The sequence below is a fragment of the Triturus cristatus genome, chromosome 2_1 (genome assembly GCF_964204655.1).
Source record: "Triturus cristatus chromosome 2_1, aTriCri1.1, whole genome shotgun sequence".
Taxonomy (NCBI): Eukaryota; Metazoa; Chordata; class Amphibia; order Caudata; family Salamandridae; genus Triturus; species Triturus cristatus.
The window spans coordinates 9,403,140-9,426,347 of NC_140581.1; the positions used below are offsets into that span (position 1 = coordinate 9,403,140).

Here is a 23,208-nt window from a genome sequence, read left to right on the forward strand (position 1 = left end):
GTGGTGGTGGGTAAGGCCAAGGAGTAAAGTGGGAGTAAATGCATGATTTGATGTATGGAATACGCTGTGACAAACGTGCCAAATACAGTCCATGGAGTCCGTTCCTTTCCCTGTAGTTTAGTGCATCATTTTCCGCATCGTCTACTTACAGCAGACAGAATAATAACATCTGCATTTCATTCGTGAGGTGTGTGATGTAGTATCCTATTTATTATTCACCTGTCTTTTTGGAGTCAGGGTAGAAAGAGAGAGGCATTTGGAGAAGAGCAGGGCCATTGGAATTAAAAATAGATAATTGTCAACTACAGCTGCCCCAGCTACAGAGAGTAACAAAATACCTGACGCCCTGACTAGCAATGAGCATGGCTCCGTTAATTTAGCACAACACACAACTTGTACTTCTTAGTGCATAATTCCTTACTCATTAATGAGAGATAATTAAGTTTTCCTCTCTTAGGGGCCGATTACGTTGTCGGGCAGAAAGCCTCCTCCCGACAGTCGGATACTCCTCGGCCGCGTCAGAGCCATTTTGAACGACTCGGTTGGTTAACAATCCGCTCGACCGATTACGGTGTTCACAGTCAAAGGTAAACTGTGCAGTCATTCCGAATCGGTTTTGATCAGCCCTTGGAGGATTTGTGTCGGTTGGAACCGCATTGTACACCCCTATGGACAGCTTTTCTGACCTCAGGATTACAATGTCAATTTCCAACAGCCTTTCCGTATCGGCCTGTCTGACACGAAATGCTGTTGGAAAGTGGCTTTGGGGGCCCATCGCAGGGCCCCTTTCATCCTGCGGCCTGCGGTTGGAGACCGAGGGAGTACCTAAGAAACTTCCCTGTAAAACCCTGCACTGTGTGGCAGGTATCATGGAGGGCCCGTGACAGGGTGCTGGTTTATCTACACACACCCCATTTCCCCATAGGAGCCTGTAATACGGACGGTTGGCAGGTGGAACACAAGCTCCCATTGAAAACAATAGGAATCTGACCGAACAGTGTTCGCTCACATTGTAATTGGGTGGGCGGAGCACGGCCAGCAAGTCGGTCTGTCCCGATTCCTAGTCGGTGTCGGGCAGAAAGTTTCCGCCCGAAATCGTAATCAGCCCCTTAGTGTCAGTTTAGATACTTGTAAAGCCCATTGTTATTCTTATTCTGCCTTAAAACTTTTCTGCCACACAGTCAGTGCTTTTCATGTGAGGAATGTGTGGGTAAAGAACAAGTTACTTACCTCCGGTAACAATATATCTGCAACAGACATAGATTAGTGACATATCCCTCACCTTAGAATTACCCCCAGGCATCAGAATTTTTCTTCAGCAGCACCCCTTTGCGTCAGTAGGTGGTGTCGGTCGACTCCACATTCGTCATTGGTGTCGTGGTCGCTGAAATGACATCGCCGTGTCTTCTTAGACGCTGCCTCTGTGCGTTGACATCAGTTCTTCACACGACGTTCCACGTCAGAGGCGCAGAGCCATGCAAGACACTGACCACTGGTGCACAAAACTAGGGACCTGAAGGGAAGTCCCTTACCCTAGAAGTCAGTTCGCAGAACGGGGAGGATGGGTGGGACTGTGAGGAATCCATAACTTATCTATGTCTCTTACAGATATATCGTTACCGAAGGTAAGTAACTTGTTCATCTGAAAGAGACAATTAGTTATGAATTCCTCACCTTCGAATAGATACCCCAGCAATACCAACCCCGGAGGTGGGTCTGCGAACCAAGATCACACCAGAATGTCCTGGAGAACTGAACGGCCAAAGAAGCCATCTCTCCGGATTTGGCTGTCCAGGCAGTAGTGTTTGGTAAACATGTGCAATGAAGCCCACGTAGTTGCCTGGCAGATGTCATGAAGGGGGACTCCACGTCTCAAAGCAGTAGTAGCGGCCATCGCCCTGATGGAATGGGCACGCAGGCCCACTGGAGGTTCCTTTTTCGCCAAGGAATAGCAGATTTTGTGTCAAAGAACGACCCATCAAGAGATGGTTAATTTTTGCACAACCCGACCTTTCTTGGAGGCCACATAGCCAACAAAGAGCTAGTAATCCATCCGGAATTGTTTTGTGCGATCCAAATAGAATGAAAGCGCACATTTTGGATCCAGATGGTGGAGCCTCTCCTCCTCTTTAGAAGGATGCGGGCAGGGAGAAGGTGGGTAAAGTGATGGTTCGACCAATGTGGAAAGAGGTAATCACTTTGGGAAAGAAAGAAGGCCTAGTGCAAAGGACAGCTTTGCCCAGATGAACAGCCAGGAAAAAAGGCTTGGAAGAAAGAGCCTGAAGCTCACTCACCCTGCAAGCAGAGGTGATGGCCACCAAAAAGGCAGTTTTAAGAGTCAAAAGTCTGAGAGGACAGTTATGCAGCGGCTCGATAGGAGTGCACATGAGGTAGGTGAGAACCAAGTTCAAGTCCCACTGGGGCATTTCAAAAGTAATTGGAGGGAACAAGTGAGTAATGTCCTTAAGGAAGTTATTTACAATAGGGGACTTGAAAAGAGAAGGCTGATCAGAAAACTGAAGAAAGGCCGAAATGGCAGAAAGATAGCCTTTTTTAAGTGCCCAGAGCAGAGCCCTGCTGGGCCAAAGAAAGAATGAAGAGGAGAACCTCTGAAAGGGGTGCAGAAAGGGCATCCACAGCCTTTGCTGCACACCAGACCACAAATTTGTTCCATCTACAGGCGTATTCCGTTTTGGTGGAGTAACGCCTGGCTGCCAAGATGACATTACAGACTTCGGGAGGAAGGTCGAAAGCTGTCAACTGTCACCGCTCAATTTCCACGCAAGGAGGTGGAGGCTGGACAGGTTTGGGTGGAGGACTGTCCCCCGCTGCTGCAACAGAAGATCCTCCCAAAGGAGCAGTCTGATTGGAGGATCGATGGCCATGTGCAAGAGCTCGGGATACCAGACTCTTCGTGCCCAGTCCGGGGCAACAAGAATGACTGGGGAAGAGGTTGCGCTTGATCTTCTTCAGCACTCTGGGCAGAAGTGGTATAGGCAGAAAGGCACATAGAAGACCGCAACTCCACTCGCGATGAAAAGCGTCACCTAGCGAGTGCTGCCTTGGGAATTCAAACATGCAGAATTGCTTACATTGCGCATTCTCTTTGGTGGCAAACAGATCTAACCAAGGTCTCCCCACAGCTGAAAGAAACCTTGCACCACCACGGGTGAAGACGCCATTCGTGATCCATCATGCACCTGCGGCAGAGTTCATCCGCCCTGGCGTTCAGTGAACCTGCCAGGTGTTGAACCACCAGGGACATGCCCTGATGTTCCAGCCACTTCCAGAGACGAAGTGCCTCCTGATATAGGGTCCATAACCCCACCCCACCCTGTTTGTTGCAGTACCACATGGCGATGGTTTTGTCTGTGAACACCTGCACTACTCTCCCTTTGACAGAAGGAAAGAAGGCCTTCAGTGCAAGACGGATCGCCTGAAGCTCCAGAAGGTTGATGTGGAGCCCGGACTCCGCCGGAGACCAGATGCCTCTAATCTCCACCTCTCTCATGCGGCCATCCCATCCCAGGAGTGATGCATCGGTCACCACTGTGACCTCTGGTTGGGGAAGGGAGAGAGACCTGCCATTGACCCAATCCTGGTTCATTAGCCACCACTGCAATTGGTGTGCAGTGCCCTCCCAGATCTGGACGCAATCAGAATGATTGCCCTGATGCTGTGCCCACTGGTACTTCAGGTCCCACTGCAGAGCCTGCATATGCCACCTGGCATAGACTACCAGCAGCATGCAGGAGGCCATGAGGCCCAGTAGCCTCGGGGTCATTCTGACCGAAACCCAGGATAGAGGCTGAAAGATCGGAATCATAGCCCGAACATCCCAGACTCGCTGGCGGGGCACCACTTCCATAGCCACGAAAGGGGAGAAAAGCAGACTGTGTTGGGCGGGAGGTGGAAGCTAGGCCCAAGGATCTGGCTGTAGTCCTGGAGTCCTTAAAGCACTTAGGTGTGTTGTCTGCCTTGTTGCCAAACAAGCGACGGCCATCAAAGGGCATGCCCAAAAGTGCTGTTCGGCCATTACCCGAAAAGCCAGTAGACATCAACCAGGCATAGTATCTCAGGGCTACTGACGTTGCAGTAGTCCTTCCTAATGAGTCAGCGGTGTCCAGCCCACATCTTATGTCAAACTTCATTGCATCTCTGCCTTTGGCAACTGCGCGGGAGAGCAGGGGCTGGGCCACCTCTGGGCACTGTGGCAGCACCTGCATGCCAGAGTCCCACACCGAGTGGGAGTAACGGCCCAAGAGACATGCAGTGTTCACCGACCACAGACCTAAGCTGCCACATCTTCCCAAAGAGGTCCAGCTTCTTAGATTCCCTATCAGGTGGTGCAGTAGGGAATGCGCCCTTGGAGGTCGAGGCTTGGACCACAAAGCTCTCAGGGGTGGCGTGTTGAGAGAGGAAAATGGGGTCGGACAATCATCCTGTCCACAGGATCCTCTGTGTTGGGCTAGGACCAAAAGGGTGTCTGTAAGGGCCTCATTGAACGGCAGCAGGGGGCTCCGAAGGGGCTGCTGCCGGCTGAAGCACCTCGGTCACGAGGTTAGTCCTGACCGCCACCATAGGAAGCTCAAGGTTTTAGGCTTCAGCCGCCCTACGCAACACGCCTGTGCAAGATGCACCCTCCCCCATAGCCACGGTAGGGGGAGAAAGCATGCCAAGGTCTGGGGAGGTGTCCAGACCACTGGCCTCACCCAACTCCTTTCTCCGGTCGGGTTCCTCCAACTGGTCTGCCAATGGGTCCACGGACCCCTTCCAGTCCTCCTCACCATCCTCTGGTATCCACTCAGGGCAATAGGGAAGACCAGTGGAGAACCATGGTACAAAAGTACCGGTCGGTGCCGGGGGTCCGTGTCCACATTAAGGGGGAGGCTGGGGTCGATGTCTGCTGGGGACACAACTGGTGTCAGAGGTGTTGCCACATGATTCGCCGAAGCCGCATGCATCGAAGGCCTAGAGCTCCCAGCCAAATCCGCAGGGCACAAAGGCACGCCGGTGGATCGGCTGCCCTAAGATGGAATGGAGTGCTTCGTAAAAGCTACGAAGTTGGGCAGGGGTCGCTCCGGCTCCCGGGTAGGGAGGGAATGCCGGAGTCGACCCAACAGGCTCCGTGGGCGCAGTCAGATGACTACCTTCCACTTCCTGCATCGCGTCGGCCGACGGACGGGGAGAACGCGAACAGCGACGATGCTTCTTCGCCTTCTTCTTATGCTTCAACATACCCGAAGACGAAGACTTCGACAAGGAGTGGTGATGATGGCTCTGCGACCGGTCCCACGACCTCCCTCTCAGCCAGGACCTCGAATGGCACAGAGTGGACTGCCAGGCCTCGAGAAGCTTTCGGGACCGCTCCCACAAAGACTACGGGTTCATGGCCTGGCAGTCGGGGCACGACTTCGGGTCATGGTCGCGCTCCAAACACCAAAGAAACACGAGGTGCGGGTCCGTAACCGACATGAATTTGCAACAGAAGTCGCAAGCCTTCAAGTCGGTTTGAGGACGGGACATCTCGTCCTTGCATCAAGAGTCGAACAACTCGATAAAATGTCGACACAAAGTTGCAAAAAGAGAGTCAAAATGTGACTCTAAATACCGCTCTCTCCGAATCTGTGCTAGCTGGCGCTAAAAAATAAAGAACTGACGTCAGCGCGCAGGGGCGGCGTCTAGGTAGACACCGCAACATCATTCTGGCGACCATGAAGCCAACGACGAACGCGGAGTCAACCAACGCCACCTACTGACGCGCAGGGGTACTGCTGAAGAAAAATTCCAGTTGGCGGTCCCACCCGCCTCATTAGGATGCAACCAGATAATGTTTGGTTGCATTCCTACATTTCCCCATGGGACAATGCATTATGGCCGTAAACCGTCTGTAATGCATGCTCCCACAGTGAAATGGGAGGTGCGGTTCATCCCTGCGCCCCGTGGCAGGCACCTCAAGATGCCTGTCACAAAGTGCAGGGATTAACAAGATGGCAACATAGGTGCCCCATAGGCTTGCAGCTGGAGGCCGTGCACCAAAGGGGGCACTGCTGGGGGCCCCCAAACACGCTTTCTGACATGGTTTGCATGTCGGACAGGCCGGAATGGAAACCATGTTGGAATTCGTGCATTGTAATCTCAAGGGCGGAAAGGCCCGCTCTTGAGATTACTAGTCGGAATTTGACTAGTTCGAATCCGACCGGCTCTCCGAACCCGTTGAAAGCCAGCCAGGGCCGGTTTACTTTCCGACCGCCTATATCTTGATTAGGCTGTCAGAAAGTAAACCAAGGAGCCCATTACGATGCCGCTCAGAAGGCTCTGACCTACAGTCCGAGCAGTCGGAGGCGCACCGTAATCGGCCCCCAGATTGTTAATAAGTCAACTCTTTTCTTTAAGTGAGTACTGTTGAATCCTCCCTTTGCTATGAATACTGAATCGAAATCTTAGCTCTGCTGCACTTGTTTATGACTTAGAAAACAGTTATGGACATGCGCGGCAGATGTCGTCTTGCACCGTTTGATTGAAACAGATGCGCTCTTTCGTTGGATAACACTGTAAGTTGCACATGTATTGTCATACCTGAGTTCTGAAATGTGTTTAAGACAAAAAACAAAAAAGACCAATGAACAGATTCAAACAAAGAATGATAGGTTTGGGATGATGTGTAGGGTGTACTGTACCTCATGCGTTTCAATGCCACTAGCATCATCTTCCACGGCGTACTGCATGATGTGGGATCGCTCTTGTGCATTGGTTCGTCCTCGCTGGTGGCTCATTTGTTTTAATTTTTCTGATGTTTTTGTCAACTTTTCCTCCAGGGATTTGCTTTCTTTCTCCATTTCTTCAGCAATCCTTTTCTCCCTTTCCAGACGTTCATGTTGTCGCTTCTCTTCCTCCTGCTGCTTCCGCTCTGCCTCCGCTCTCTGCCTTTGTTCTTCTTCTCTCTTCTGTTGTTCTTCTCGCTGCCTTCTCTCCTCTTCTTCTCGATGCTGCCTCTCTGCCTCCTCGCGTTCCTTTGCCATCCGGTCTTCTTCCTGTTTCACTTAAAATGGTGTGAGATAAAAACATATAAGCCAAGAGTCTCATTGCAGTCAGCAGGTAAACAAAAAGGCCAACCTGTAGCATTTACTGACAGAGACATTCATTACCACTGAATGATGCTGTGATCAGTGCATGGTTGTGAGTTTTCCTGTGAGGACCACACTGCTGGCTACGGCGCTTACACCTCTTGAGGAATAAAAGGTTCATGCCTTATGAAGTGAATACATGCAGACTGCTGTGTAAACATTGCCTGATTTCTGCTTCCCTGAGGAACAACATCGATACATTTTTGGGATTTCATTTAAGAAATCATTGTATTCTGAGGGGCTTATTTATGAGAGCCCTGTATCACTTCTGCGCCACGTAAAGTGGTACATGCGTGATGCAGGGCTCTCGTTTTGATTTATGAAGTCACCAAAGCCACAAAGAGTGGCATCATATATCATAAGTAACAAGACAAAGCGCAAATTGATGCGTTGCCTTACTCTGCGCTGGGAGGTATTCCATGGGCGTTGCGGTGGGATTTCCCACATAGCACCCATGCATTCTGACACTTTCCCAGACTTACCAGAGCCTGTAAACCTGGGAATGCGTCAAAATGCTATGCCTCCTGACATGAGGCGTAGCAAGGAGAAATATCCTTCTTTCTTCTCTTTTTTGCGCTTTCCATGTGGGCTGCATTCTGCAGCACACATAAAAAGAGGAAAATGCCTTGTAGGATTGTTTGTGTGCAGGAACGTGCCGCTTCCTCCACAAAAACAGTCCTACCACAGGCACCCTTGCACCGTGATGGAGTACCCTTTATCCAACGTATGAATCAGTCCCATAGTGTCTCATGATGCTGACCTGCATCTGCATATAATTTTGATTATAACAAAGAGGCCAAGAATGGAATGGGCACATTGAGAGTGAAGTACTAACAACTATAGGTGTACAGTCTCCAAACCATAAATCTAAATCTAAATCCGGTATGTGTAAAGTGCGAACTACTCACCCCTAGGGGTCTCAAGGTGCTGAGGGCCCTCGGGGAGATTAAGTGAGCTATTGCCCAGAGTCACATGGTGCTGATCTGAGCTGCCTCTGGCGATCGAACCATGAACCCTGCACTCTGGAATCAGTCGCCCCAGCTGCTGTACCACACCTCTTGTCACCATGCCTTCTTGAGAAGGAAGCATTCCTTCGCTCAATAGAAGTGGCTGCACCATGGAGAGGTGAAGGCTCGGATTGGTATTGACTCAGCACTCAGTTTACTGCCATTTTAACCTGGTAAAATACACCTTTTTCCAAGCCTAAAGCTTCCTTTTTAGTACATTTATGTCACACCTAGGGTAGGCCCTAAACAGCCCACAGCACAGGGTGCAGTGAATTTAAAACGTTGGGCATGTACATTTAAGTTTTAAGTGTCCTGGTAGTGAAACACTCTTACATTTGTTATTCAATATTGAAAGGCCTGCCTCCCCAATAGCATAACATTGGGTTACCCTATTGCATTTAATAAGTGATAACTTTCAATTTGGGAGTAGGAAGGAATATCACATTTGGTTTCTAAAAATTGTAATTTACAACCCCTTTTAATTATAAAGTCGGATTTTAAGCCACAATTAGGAAAATACAACTTTTAGAAAGCTGGCATTTTATGATCCTAACAATTGGTGCCTGCAGCCTGTATCCTGAGTGTTAGACATAGCCCCAAACTTTTTGCCTTCTCCTCCAATTTTTCTGACCCTTTTTTGTTGGCTTTAGGTTTCTGAGCACTTTACCTCTGCTAATCAGTGCTAAAGTGGATGTGTTCTCACCCCTAAAACATGGTATGATTGGTTTACACTTGTTTGGCATATTTAATTTACTGTAAGTATCCTGTACAGTGGTAAAACATATACCAAGAACCCATAAATTAAATGTTACTAGTGGGCCTGCAGCCCTGCTTGCGCCACCCATAGAAGTTGCCTTTCAAACGTGTCTCAGACCTGCCACTGCAGGGCCTGCGCGCGCAGTTTACTGCCACTTTTACTTGGCATGTGAAAGTATTTGCCAAGCCTGAAACTCCTCTTTTGCTACATATAGGTCACCCCTAAGGTAGACCGTAGGTAGCCTTATGGGCAGGGTGAAGTATAGGTAAAAGGCAGGACTTGTGCCTTTATTGTGTGGCATGCCCTGGTAGTGACAGCCTATTTTGTTTCTCACTTCTGTAAGGCGTGCTTCTTCCATAGGATAACATTGGAAATCCCCTTACATATGTTTAAGTGGTAATTCCTGATTTGAAAGGAGTAGCACTGCCATTTTTGGAATGTTTAGAATGGTAGTGAAAAATCATGCCTCCTGTTGTAGGTAGATCTTTTATTACTATTCTACAAAGGCCACTTTTAGAAAGTGAGCATTTCTCTGTGCTTATAACTCTTTCTGCTTTGCAGCCTGACTCCAATCCACTTCTAGGGCAGAGAGACAGCTACACTTTGTGCATACTTTCTAGACAACAGCAACACAGGACGGGTTGGTGGTAACAGAGTAGCATCTGCATACCGAATTGCCTTCCTGGGCTGGGCGAGAGGGAGGCCGGGCACACTTACATTTGTATAGGATATGTATTACCCTCACACAAAGGGCTCGCTTACTCCCTACTGATGTCTGGAGCCAGGGCTGGGGTTGAAAGGGTGTGTTGTACTTGTAAGGTTTCTTTTGAAGTTATTTTTACATCAAAGACATTTTGATTGTAAGTACAGGGGCTCTATGGCAGCTGCACCACATTGCAAGAGGAGCGTTGGCGGCGGTCTCTAACCCCTATCTTTGAGAATTCTCAATCTGAGGTAAGGGCTTGCAGGAGGCCCCAATTTTTCACCACGTTTTGGGAGATTCACTGGTAGCTGCCCTACAACACCTAGCACGCACTGCAGCCCCACAGTAGGGACTGCCATAAAGAGTCTAAGATGAGTGCGGCTTAGGCTATAAAGCTAATCACTCGACAACGCACAAAGGTCTACAATATGCAGCCTAGAAGGCGCACAGGTCCCCTTGCGATGGCAATGTGTGTGTTATCGCATCTGTGATGCCTTATGTGTTCCAATGTAAAGGTTTGCTTCATAGTTTGAGGGACTACACAACCTAAGTAATTACTACCCTCTTGGATACATATTGTGTTGATTATTGCACTATCAGGGCATTGGGGTAATTGTTCCATATGTGCAGTATTAGTGATAGATGTCGTTTTATGCCTGCCTTGACACTGATAACACGTGCTATCCAAGCAATTCCCTTATAGGCATAGTACCTCTGATTCAGGTGTTTATTTTTTAGTCTACTGCATTTCATGTCCTGATATTATAGTAAATGTTGTTTTTGTTGCATTGTCAGGATAATGAATAGCGCCTCAGGATTTGCATAGGATGTACAGTATTTCTAATTCATGTTGTTTTGGTCCATGATTTATGTACAATATGGGGGATATTCTCAAAAACGTGTGATAATCATCGCAAAATTAGCTTGACGCAACTTTGCATATCGCAGTCCATCGTGGGAAAATAACACCGTGTTAATTAACGTGGCATTCTCAACCCGGCGGCACCATGCAATAGGCTCACAATAACGAGTCAAATGACCGCGTTAAAACCAACATGACGCCGCAAAAATGCGAAACACGATCGCAAAAAAAGCTGCGATGAGGCCAAGCGCGATACAAAAATCTGCGAAAACCAGAGACAGGCCTGCAATTCCCACGCGTCATGCCGAAAAATGCACAATAAAAGCAGAACAAGAAAAATACACCAAAAACAAAAGAAACTGCATAGCAACATGGATGCACCCCGACCCAGTGCAGAGGTCAACGCGAACCCCACAAGCCCAAGAGACCACCAGCAAGGAACCTCGGGGTCATGAAAGGCCAAGGAGAAGAGGAAGAGAAAGACGGGTGCAGTCCGCAGGAAAACCAGATCAGTGTCATGGAGGTGACAGAACACTACCACCCACTGAACGTCAAAATTACAAATATGAATGCAGTCGGAGTGTCATGGAGGTCTATGGAGGAGGACAAGAGGCGCTGGCATGATAGGAAAAGCCAAACCAAGCACAAACCCACTGTTGGACCTGTCAGCCCTAGGGTGGTCTCCCCTTCCATTTTTGTATCGTGCCTCATTTTTTCCACCCTCATTTTTATGTTGGACTAGGTCTCCGGGCGCCTTTTCATTGCCAATCAGTGTTAAGGTGCAGGTGCTCCCTTCTCCCAAGATGGCTGCCACAGGCCCCTGCTACTGCAGAGTGGTCTTTCATAGTAGCACCCTAGCTGCCAGGAGCTGGCTGGAACCCCACAACAATGTTGCGACTCCAGCCCGCCTTTTTGTCCCATAGGTAGAGTGGGGAAGCTCCTGGAATGTGCTGGAACCTTCTAGAAGGGAGGTGTGGTTTTTCTTTTGCCGCCTTGGCTAGAGGTCACCTGACCTAGGGCTACTTAAGAGAGGGAGGGAAACTTTTGTGGTGAGTTGGCCATTGGGGTGAAGCAGAGCTGGAAGAATCCACCAGGAGTGTAGGCGGTAGGGCCTAGCCAGGGACTTATGCCTCTGAGAGTGACAGGATTTAGGTGCTGCCTCTTAAGTGAGTGAGGGACCCTGTGAAACCCACTGATCTTGCCCAGCAGTAGGAGGACCCAGAGACTCTCTGCCAGCCTGACTAGGAAGGATCTAGTCGCCCTCTCCATCCCTACCCCCCTGTAACAGAACCCTTTAAGGGCGCCAGATACATCTGCGCCAACAAGACTTTATCTAACATCTGAGAACAGAGCACTGAGACTGCGTGTCCAGATTGAACTCTCAAACTTATATGCCAAGCACTGAGACTGCGTGTCCAGATTGAACTCTTAAACTTATATGCCCAGCACTGAGACTGCGTGTCCAGACTGACCCCTGAAGCCGTATGCAAAGCAGATTGAAGAGCCACCGGGGATCGACCAGGTATTAGCGCTGTGACCCCTGTGCGCCCTGACCTGGCCTGGGACCCCCGACAGCGTGCTCCGCTGAGCGCGAAACCCCCATCCTTAACTTGAGCCCCCCCCTGTGAAGTGGAAGCCAGCGCGCTCACCGCCGCGGCCCGGAGACCAGAAGAAGTGCCCTGCAGAGTCGCGAGGCCCGTGAGAAGCCTGGGGCCCCGCCGCTGCCGTCGCAGCTGTGAGAGACGGTGCGCGAGGCCTGGGGCCGAGTTCCCCCATCGTCGCTGGAGCGGACGCTGTCGGACGCCGAGAACGAGGTAAGCCCGCAGGCTGGCATTGCCCCTGGTGCGCCCCCTACTGGTCGGGAACCACCCCGCACCCTCAGCCCGGGTCCCCTCTCCGTGGGAGTTCCCCCTGCCAGCGCGACGGAGAGACCCCGCCGAGGGATCCTCTCCTTGTGTCCCTGTGACTGCTCTGAAGCGAGGTGCCCTACGGACTGCACCGGAGCCGAGAGACTCGCTCCTCCCGTCCCAAGCACCGCCCGCTGAAAGCTCCGTGAGGCGCATTAACTGTCCTACCCCACATTGAAGTACTCAGCGCCCACCATTACAAGTAGCGCTTTGTGCTTCAGGTGCCGTATTGAAGTGCTACATGTTGGTGATTACGAGTAGCGCTCTGTCAGTCAGGTGTCATATTGAAGTGCTACGTATTGGTGATTACGAGTAGCGCTCTGTTATCCATGTGCTGTATTGAAGTGCTACGTATTGGTGATTACGAGTAGCGCTCTGTTATCCATGTGCTGTATTGAAGTGCTACGTATTGGTGATTACGAGTAGCGCTCTGTCATCCATGTGCTATATTGAAGTGCTACGTATTGATGATTACGAGTAGCGCTCTGTTATCCTTGTGCCATATTGAAGTGCTACGTGTTGGTGATTACGAGTAGCGCTCTGTTATTCATGTTCCATGTTGAAGTACCACGTGCTATTGATTACGAGTAGCGCACTGTTATTCATGTTCCATGATGAAATGCTAAATGACATCTATTACGAGTAACTCTATGCTAGATGCCCCGTTCTGAGGTCGTCACCAATTAGCGTGCCTAGCGCCATCGTCACCTCCCTAAGGCGCTGCAGGAAAGTGAAGAGTGCGTGTTCCCCTAGGTGAAGGGTAATTGTACCTCAGGCAGTACTGAAATATAACGAATGTCATTTGTGGTATTACCAGCTTATGAAATGTACTGCTACCTCATGAACTGCATCTAACGTGATCTGCTTGGATAAACTTGAGTATTTACTTACCTCCTACCGTGTGGCGTCACTTATTGTGTGTGTTCCTCGTCGCATGTGAGGTGCGTGTTGTATGGTTGCTTTACACACAGACCTTTGGTGGCCCGACCGCTCGTGTCACGTTACCGCCCCATAGGGCCTGGAGACCCCAGGTCTTACACCCACTGCCAACAGGAAGGCAGCAACGGCGACAGGAGGTGGGAGTCCTGTGCCACAGGAGAAGCTGAAGTAAACAGAGGCTACAGTCATCAGGGTGGAGACGGCGCAAGGAGTCGGGAGTCCCGACACAGCTCGACAGGACCTGACACAACATCAACAGGGTGAGTAACGACCAGGGACTGGGGGGACGGGGGAGATGGGCACAATGTCACACATGCACAAAGATGTGTAGCACACTGCACACCCACAATGACCCTGGATCATGTCCCTGATCCCCGTGGCACACTGCAGCACACACACATAGCAATAGCAGCACGTCAGATGACAATGTGGCACAAAGTGCAACCCCGACACTGCAGAACGGAGGACACAACTGGGTCCGCCCATGCGCAGAAACAGGCCAATCACATCCAACATAGCAGGAAACTGTGAGATGGAAATGCACGTGTACAACCACACATCCGTCATGTAGTCCAAATGTCCACTGTCCCGCATCAAATATACAGCACCCCCAAACAGCCACAATGTACACAGTCATACAGTCTGCATGTAAACAAGAACAATGCACCAACATACATGTCAACACAATGTCAAAATGCATCTCCCATTCACATCGCAGAGGGACAAACAACACCTCTAGCAGAGCAGACCAGACTACTAATCAGTGATGCTGGAGAGGACCAACACACCTTCGACACCGACGCCCTACAACAGCCCATGGACATCTTAGGCAACCCACCCCCAGGAGTAGGGCAGCCAAGCTACACAGAGGAGACCCTAGCCCCTGCACAGACTACACAGCAGGAAGCACCCGCCACCACGGCTGGCTCCCAACACTTCACCTATGCACACATCGCATTTCAATGCCAGGTGTCAGAATGCCAAAAGTAGGTGGCCGAACAGGTGCGGGTGAGGTCAGAGATCATGGAAGCCGAAGTAGTTCACATACGTGGGTGTTCAAGTCCCATCAGGGACTACCTACACCCCACAAAGGAGACCCACACCATGACAGATACACATGCATGTGCACATGTCCTTCAATGAACCACGCCCAGAGCCCCGGAATCATCATACACACCCCCATGCTGGACCTCCGTACGACGTCCCAGTCCACTCCTCCTACGCATTGAGTGGATGACGACAAAGCTACATATCCAAGATCTTACCCGCTGTTAGCGGTGACATGGTTGCGTCCGCTGTACACAGCACAATGTAATGTTGTAGGCCCCGGGGCCCTCATGCATACGTCATGATCACATGGACACACGCAGGTAGTTCGTGGAACTGGCTATGGGCATGTGCGCCCGACCCCTTTATTGGCAGGGTCACATGTACAGTGACGCCTGTGCTGGATGGGTGTGGGGTGAGTGTAAACCAGCCCGCACGGAGTGGTTGGTGCTGGCAACAACTAGAACAGGGAACACCATCAAAACGGAAACAGAAAACACCAGCATCACAGAGACAACTGCGAAGCAGCATGGTGGTATCCGGAGCAAGTACAGAGGTCACCCAATCTGCAAACAGGAGTGTCCGTGAGTTGCAGTTCACTGAGGTTGGGGCACTAGAGATGAGCGTGCTCATGTGAAAAATAAGTCTGGGATTGTGTCCCTTAGGGTTATTCCTGATGCAGCTGCAGTGGGGTGTGTTACACATGCATCATCTTCCTCATCATCATCCCCGGTCTCCCACACTGCTTGAGGTGACATTGCTGCGTGAGCTCACCACAGCACACAACTCATTCAGAAATGGTCCATGAGCCGTAGTGCACTGAATTAGTAGCACCTGGAGTGCTGAACAGGGTATCAGGCAGCTGATGGCATCCACGACAGGTGTGAGCAACTCCGTTAGTCTGCCAGTACAGCTGTTTCGACTTTGGCAGTTGGCATTTGGAGTTGGTTCTAGCGGTGGGGGTGTGTGCCTCCTGCGGTGATGCGACGTCCGGGCCGGTCAGAACTCGATGTGATGTGTGAGCCATGGTGGGCCGCAGTTGAGTCCGGAGGCAGCGGATAGTGCAGGGCCACAGACACATGGCGTTGAGGACCCCAAGGCCATCGTCTCAGATGCCATCCAATATCTCACCGGACAGGGTCCCTGACTTGAGGTGTGTAGGAGAGTAGGATCTGCTTCACATGGGTACCACCACTTTTTGCTGGTGTTTCACTTTTTTTCGAAGTTAGTCTGGCTGTGGCCCTGCTAATCAGGACCCCAGCCTAGCTGCTTCCTCTCTAAAATGGTTTCCATGTACATTAGGTACATTCCTAATTGGATTCTGGAGTGCCTTATAAGCCCCTAGTATAAGGTATACTATGTACCTAGGGCATAAGTACCTCAGAGGCCTACAAGGAGCTGAAGCATGGATTATGCCACCTCTGGGAAGCACTCCAAAGTGACACCACAGGTCTGCTACTGCATCCTGGGTAAGGGTGTGCTTGCACCCCTTACTGTGGTATAGGCTACCTATATCACTACCATTGCAAACACATATAAAACCTATAAGTCACTCCTATGGCAGGCCTTAACAATCCTGAAGGCAGAGTGCTTGGTTTTTATGTGAGAGGGTGCCCCTACATGAGCAGAGCCCCTCTGCAGCGTTCGGAGTACCTCCTCTGATGCTGTTTGTGGTGCAGCCTGACCATATACTCTTAAGTGCATTATAACCTTGCGGTAAATGCTAACTTTGGACTGGCTGCACGGAAACATGTCGTGTATGGTGTCAAGCGCTTTGGAATACTACCCCACCCGCCAGTTCTGGCAGGGGGTAGCATTCCACCGTTCTAGAGGGAGAGACATGTTTACACTGGTCTACCCGGTAAAGACTTCCTAAAGCCCTGGCATCACAAAATGGATGCCACTGCCACAGACACGGGTCTGGCCTCCTGCTGCTGACCGAAACTCCGGCAGGGGAGGCCTGGACAGTAGGTTTCCTGTCCCAGGGAGGTGTAACTACCTCCCCAGACAGGCAGATGTGTATTGGGGCTGGGCGGGAGCACTCACTGGTGCTTTGAAGTCCTGCACTGGGGGCACACTTGGTGTCCCTGTGCATTGTCCAGTTCAAACCGGTTGCAGGGGCTACCTGCCCCTGCTCTGGCATGAAACTGGACAAAGGAAATGGGTGTAACCGCCCCTATTTCCAAACCCTCCCATAGGTGGGTCCCTAGAGTAAGTCCAACCCCCAAACTTAGTATAAGGATGGGAACCCAGTCCTTGAGACTTTGTATAACCCTGGATGAAACTCTGCAACATATATCCTGGACCTTCGACATTCTATTTCAACTATAAGACTGAAGAAATCTCCCTTGGGGTCAAAGAGTGACTCCCCTTCTTGGCAGGCACCAAAGAAGCAACTGTCCGGTCTGCAACTCTGAAGATTCCGCCGGAGGCCGAAGTCTTTGCATCACCAGAGGTAGATTTCCAGACTTCCCCGAGGCTACCCTGAGTCCACAGCAAAGCTGAGGCCCGTGGCTATCATCGGTGATGTGGAAACATGACCCCTGGACATCGTGATCTTTTGCAGATCCATCATCTTCCTGGTCTTCCATGAAGTTGTGCTTTGGGCTCCAAGTAGCCCCCACCTTGAGCACCTCCTGCACCGAAGATCTCTGGCCTCCACTTCACGAGTGACCCGTGGGCCAGTTTCAAGTGCGACCGCTTGAGGCTCCTTTGCGATCGCTTTCCCATTGGCTAGTGGGTCCCCATGAAGGCAACTCCTCTTCTGATTGGGCTTTCCTGGTTGCTCCAGACGTGCCCCAACTTACCCTCGCTGGGTGAGTCCCCCAGACCTTGCTGGTCTGCACCGACATCCTTCTTCTATTTCCACATGACTTGCTGTTGCCAGGGCTAGTTAGGTCCATCCTTGTCGCCAACACTGTAGCACTCGACAGACTTCATGGGACAGCTCGAATCCAGCTCCTGGTTGTTGTTGATGCCTCCTGGACCTCGTGGATGAAGAGTCAAGACACCCGTCAACTCACTTGAAGCACCCGACATCTGTGGGCATTGGACTATCGTGCCCCTGGTCACTGGCAAGTTATCCAGACTTTGTCCCCTCTGATTTCAGGTTCCTTCCATCCTCGATCCAGGCTTGGATTTCTCCGGACACTTCTCCTCTTCACAGCAGCAGCAGTTCTTTGCAGGCTTCCATTGGAATCGACGACGCGACCCGACACCAAAAGACACCTATGCACCCGGCTTCCCTGGGTGAGGTAACTCGAGTACTCCGGTGCTCACGTAGGTGCTAGCCCTAGAAGTTCCTAAGTCCAAAAGGGTTTGGTCCTGACTCGATTAGAAGTGTCCCTAATCTTTAAATTTCCAACTGCGACATTGCCCATAGAAGATAACGGGAACCCGCTGTTGTGTTTACACACTGCATACAGTTCCTGTGTCACTACCTTGGGTGGTTCCTTGGGGTCCCAGCGATTCTACAGGCTCTAGGCCCTGTGTCTAGTTCAGTCGTGGTTCTTATACCACTTTTTTGGTATATGGTTTGGCACGCCCCTAGGGCCCAAACGTGTATTCGTGATTTTACTGATGCTTAATCACTTGTAACTTAAGTACCTTTCAACTCCAGTCTGGAAGGTTGGTTATTGGGCAGTAAAGTGTGTGACTTCATAGGATTGTACAATCTGATAATGAGGGAGAAGATTCTTAATAACTGTCAAAATCACCTGTTGCACCAGTTCCTGGTAGACTTTGATCTGACCTTTCCCCAATAATTGGGAAAGAAGGCAGACAAATGGGTCAGAACCAGGGTGAGGCAGAAGGTACAGAAGCAAGGTGGTGACACAAAGAAGCAAGATTCCAAAAACTCTGACAAGGGTGGGGACAAGGGTAAAGACCAGAAGTCTTCTCAAGGGCCCCAAAAATCTTCTTCAGGTGGGGATTCACAGTCAGGAAAGGGTAAAGGCCAAAAGAAACCTTGGTGCAAAATCTGTAAACAGAAAACTAACTGGAGTAGTGACTGCACCAAGGCCAAAGAAAATACTCCAGCCCCCACCAATGCCCCTAAGGCACCTTCTCCCCCTAGTGGAGTAACAATTGGTGGTGGGAATACACAGAATAAGGGTGTAGTAGGGTTGACCCTGGGTTCTGAGCTGGACTCTGGCCTAGTCAGAGTACCAACTCAGGCTGTGCTTGTCAGTGATGGGGGCGTGGATATGTCCCCCTTTGTGAGTCCCAGTAACTTGGGCAAATACAGACAGCAGCCTTTAATTAATGGAGTAGAAGCTTGGGCATTCAGGGACACAGGAGCAAGTGTCACAATGGTGACAAAAGATCTTGTGGATCCTGGGCAGATTATATTTGGTGAAATGTACCAAGTGACCAATGCTAGCAATGTCAGAACAGACCATTCTCTGGCAGTTGCTAACTTCTCCTGGGGAGGGGTAACTGGCCTTAAGAAGGTTGTGGTAAGTGCAGACCTACCTGTACAGTGCTTGCTTGGCAATGATCTAGCGACTTCAGCTTGGGCTGAAGTGGAGCTCAGGACACATGCAGAAATGTTAGGGATCCCTGCACATGTCTTTGCTGTGACCAGGTCACAGGCAAAAATGTCTAAAACTGGACAGGCCCGGGATTCTGGAAAAATGGACCAGGTGCCTCACAAGAGGAGGAGCCGTAGGGTTAAGGCAGAGCCTTCCCACCTAACTCAGGATACTGATCAGTCTCCTCAGGGAGATGATCTTGAGCCTGCAGAAGGACCTGTCCCAGAGGAGCTTGAACCTGATCAGGCTGAGTTCTTGAGGACAGGGGGCCCTTCCAGGTCTGATCTGAGCCAGGAGCAGAAAACCTGCCCCTCTCTTGAAACTCTCAGACAGCAAGCTGCTGATGAGGCTGCTGGGAATGCTAGTGCCACCCATAAAGTTTATTGGGATGATAGACTCCTTTACTCAGAGAGTAGAGACCCCAAGTCTGGTGCATCCAGGAGGTTGGTTATACCTCTGAGGTTTAGGGGTTTCCTATTGACACTAGCCCATGATATTCCCCTAGCAGGACACCTAGGCCAGAACAAGACTTGGGACAGAATTGTTCCTCACTTTCACTGGCCTCACATGTCTGAAGATACAAAGGAGTTTTGTCGCTCCTGTGTAACCTGCCAAGCCAGTGGCAAAGCAGGTGGCACTACAAAGGCCCCCCTGATACCACTACCCGTGGTGGGGGTGCCCTTTGAAAGGGTAGGGATTTACATTGTTGGTCCCATGGATCACCAAACAGCATCTGGGCACAGATTTATACTGGTGGTGGTGATCATGCCACCAGGTACCCAGAAGCAATTCCCCTAAGGACCACTACAGCACCTGTAGTGGCAAGAGCCCTCTTGAGTGTGTTCTCAAGAGTAGGTTTTCCAAAGGAGGTAGTATCCGACAGGGATGCAAACTTCATGTCTAGTTACTTGACTGCTATGTGGAAGGAGTGTGGAGTGAACTACACGTTCACCACACCCTATCACCCATAATGCAATGGTTTAGTTGACAACAAAACCTTAAAGGGCATGATCAAAGGACTCCCAGAGAAGCTTAGGCAAAAATGGGACCTTCTTTTGCCCTGCCTTTTATTTGCATACAGGGAGGTGCCTCAAAAGGGGGTTGGCTACAGCTCATTTGAACTTTTGTTTGGTCACCCTGTCAGGGGTCCATTGTGTTTGGTAAAGGAAGGATGGGAGTTACCTCTCAAGCCCCCAAAGCAAGAGATAGTGACATAGTCTCCGCTCCTGGATGGCTGAGTGCATGAAAAAGGCAAACAAAAACCTTGAGGCTAGCCAGGAACTGCAAAAAGCCTGGCATGACCAAAAGGCTGTACTGACTGTTTACCAGCCAGGACAGAAAGTGTGAGTGTTGGAGCCTGGGGCCCCAGCAGCTCTCCAGGACAAGTGGAGTGGACCCCACACTATTGTTGAACAGAAAGGGGAGTTTACCTACTTGCTAGACCTTGGAAATCCTAGGAGTCCCCATAGGGTACTTCATGTCAACAGGCTAACGCCATATGTGGGCAGGGCTGACATGGGCTTGCTCATGGCAACTGATGAGGGACAGGAGGAAGAGAGTGACCCACTTCCTGACCTCCTCTCACAGAACCCTGATGATGGGTCAGTTGATGGTGTAGCCTTGGAAGGCAGCCTCACTGCCCAGCAACAAGCTGATTGCAGACAGGTGCTCAATCAGTTCAGACACATGTTCTCACTGACTCCAAGTCAGACTACCTGGTGCACTCATGGAGTGGACACCAGGGACAGTCTGCCTATTAAAAATAAGATTTATAGGCAACCTGACCATACAATGCCCAGAGATGTCGGGTGCTTCAGGTGTCTTGACTCTCCAGCCACGAGGTCCAGGAGGCGTCGACGAAGTCCACGAGCCGGACTCTAGGCTCTAGGCCTTGTTTCTACCTCAGTCGTGGTTCTTATACCACTTTATTGGTATATGGTTTGGTACGCCCCTAGGGCTCAAACGTGTATTTGTGCTTTTACTGTTGAATACTGACTTGTAACTTAAGTACTTCGAGCTCCAGCCTCATAAAGAGACTAGAGGGGTGTGTTTTATCTTAAATACATATATTTTAAATATATACCTGGTGTGGTTGTCCTTTCGTGTGGTCGTTCAAGAGATTATAGACTGGTAAATCAAGCTGCTTTACATTCCTTCAAGACTTAGCCTGAAGAGTGCTCTCCATAGCTACCACTAGGATAGCATTCAATAAAGGTTGTCTTTAACCTATCACCATAAGGGGTTGTTTGGACTGATACAGGGTGCCCACTAGAACTAGTGGACAGCATATATCAGGCCACCTTCTCACAAGGTGCACAGAGTCAGTGGTCCTGGATGCACTTAGGCCGGCACAGGCACACTGCCACGGGACGGTGACTTGTGGTGCAGTGAGATGGTCCACGCGACCTGAGCGGGTCCTCATCGATGTCCCAGGTGAATGTGGCGGAGGGTTGCGGGTGACAGTGGAACGTGTCCTCCAAGGTATGATGCAGAGGGTAGAAGCCATCCGGAAGCGGCAAATTGAGGAGTGGAATGCTACAGCCTCGTTATCACCGACATGATGATGAAGACAACCCCCAGTCCACAGACTCAGTCGCCACCAAAGTTCAACTGGAAAGTGTCCATGGCTGTCGGGGATAGACTTAGTGGCACCAGAGCTGAAGGGGTATGCCGTTTGCGATGAGGCCAGTACAATGATATGAAAGCTGCCATGAATAAATCAAGACTGAGTTCCCAATGTGTGACCCACTCGACCGTAGTGTAGGCCTGAGGCAGTGGTCAGCACGGGCCCACAGCCATGTGTCGTTGGCTTGCGATGCACAGAGTTAGTGACACCAGAGCAGTTGTTGGCAGTGTTCAATCACCTCCGTAACGAGGATCCTTTTGTCCTCCGGACTGCATCACTTCTTCCTCTTACTTCCCTCCATGCGTTCAATGATATGAACTCTGCCATATACACATCAAGACTCAGTTCCAACTGTGTGACCTACTTGACTGCCATGTAGGCCGAAGGCAGTAGTCAGCAAGGGACCACAGACAGGTGTTGTTCGGATGCTAGGCACGGAGTTGGTGGCACCACATCGAAGGGAGTACAGTGACATAAAATCTAACATAAAGTGTGTACTCTGCCATTGTGTAATCAAGACTCAGTTCCAAATGTGTGACCGACCTGGCAGCTGTGTAGGCCGGTGGAGTATGTCAACGAAAAAGGAGTACTGCGGGCCTGTGTCGCGGAGGCCGTGATGGTCTGAGGAGGCTGCTAAGCTTGTGGGCCTTGGTCTTGGGGCTTGCGCAGGCATCTGGTGGTCCCTCCTTGACACACGCCGGTGTCGGCAGGTGGGCAGAGAGGCCTGGCTGTACAGGGGCGGGCATGACGGGTCCGGGACCAGTGGCCCGGGGTGCAGAAGGTGCACAGCTTCGCAGGCAACACCGCTCACGGTAACGGCATCGGCCTCGTGGCGGGCTGGGAGACACGTTAGGCATTCCGGAAGAGGACCACGCCCAGAGCTACGTGCTTTTTATTCACACCCCTACGCTGGCCTGGCATACGCCGGGCCAGCCCACTCCACACACGCTTCCTGGGGGGAGGTCACAAGCTACATTTCCCCACTGGCTGAGGTGACATGGTTGCGTCCACTGTCCACTACACTGCAAACACCAGCAGTGCATGTGGACATGGATATGTCTGTGGTCTGCATACTGCAGTCTGTCCAGCACATCTCCGCCACACTTGGCATTGTGTACATTCTCATTCATGGGTCACTTGCCTCTGTCGCACATGTCTGGTTCCCACCTCTCCCCACATTCCGCCATTGTGTGGCTGAGGTGCCATGCCATTGATGGCTCATGTACATGGCTAGCCCAGGTTGCTGCAGTAAGTTATGCTGTCATGTCTGGTGGGTGGACATGTTGTTTGGCATGTTGACTGTGAGTCTGTGACGTGTGCATTCCCAGAGTTGTGATCTGCATGATTGTGGAGTTGGGGGGTGTGGTGTGTTTATTTGGTACTTGCCAATGAGCAGTGCATTTCCATGGGTGTCATCCTGGTAGCGCCGGTTGCTGATGGACTGTCGGAAGAAGTAGGAATCATGCACCCTGCCTGGGTAGTTGGCAGCGACGTTGGTGGCGATTCCCAGGTGGTAAACTGTTGCCGGTTTTCTGTTGAGGTAATTGTGTGCAGTGTCACCCAGGGGCACGAGTAGGACATGTGTGCAGTCAATTGCCCCCTAGCACATGTGGGAAGCCAGCTATGGCATAGACGCCTTGCTTGGTCTCCATCTGTTCATGCGCAGTGTGGGGGGAGTATGGGTACTGGGGTACCAAGCTG

At 50.8% G+C, this 23,208-nt stretch overlaps 1 protein-coding gene across 1 annotated transcript in view; it reads right to left on the minus strand.

Annotated features, from left to right (window-relative positions):
- LOC146863603 (uncharacterized) overlaps positions 1-23,208 on the minus strand; it is a 286,828-nt gene that overhangs the window by 158,467 nt on the left and 105,153 nt on the right. Inside the window, exon 4 of the mRNA XM_085627624.1 lies at positions 6,681-7,042. Within this exon, the coding sequence (XP_085483750.1) occupies positions 6,681-7,042 (362 nt within the window). The remainder of the gene's footprint in view (positions 1-6,680; positions 7,043-23,208) is intronic.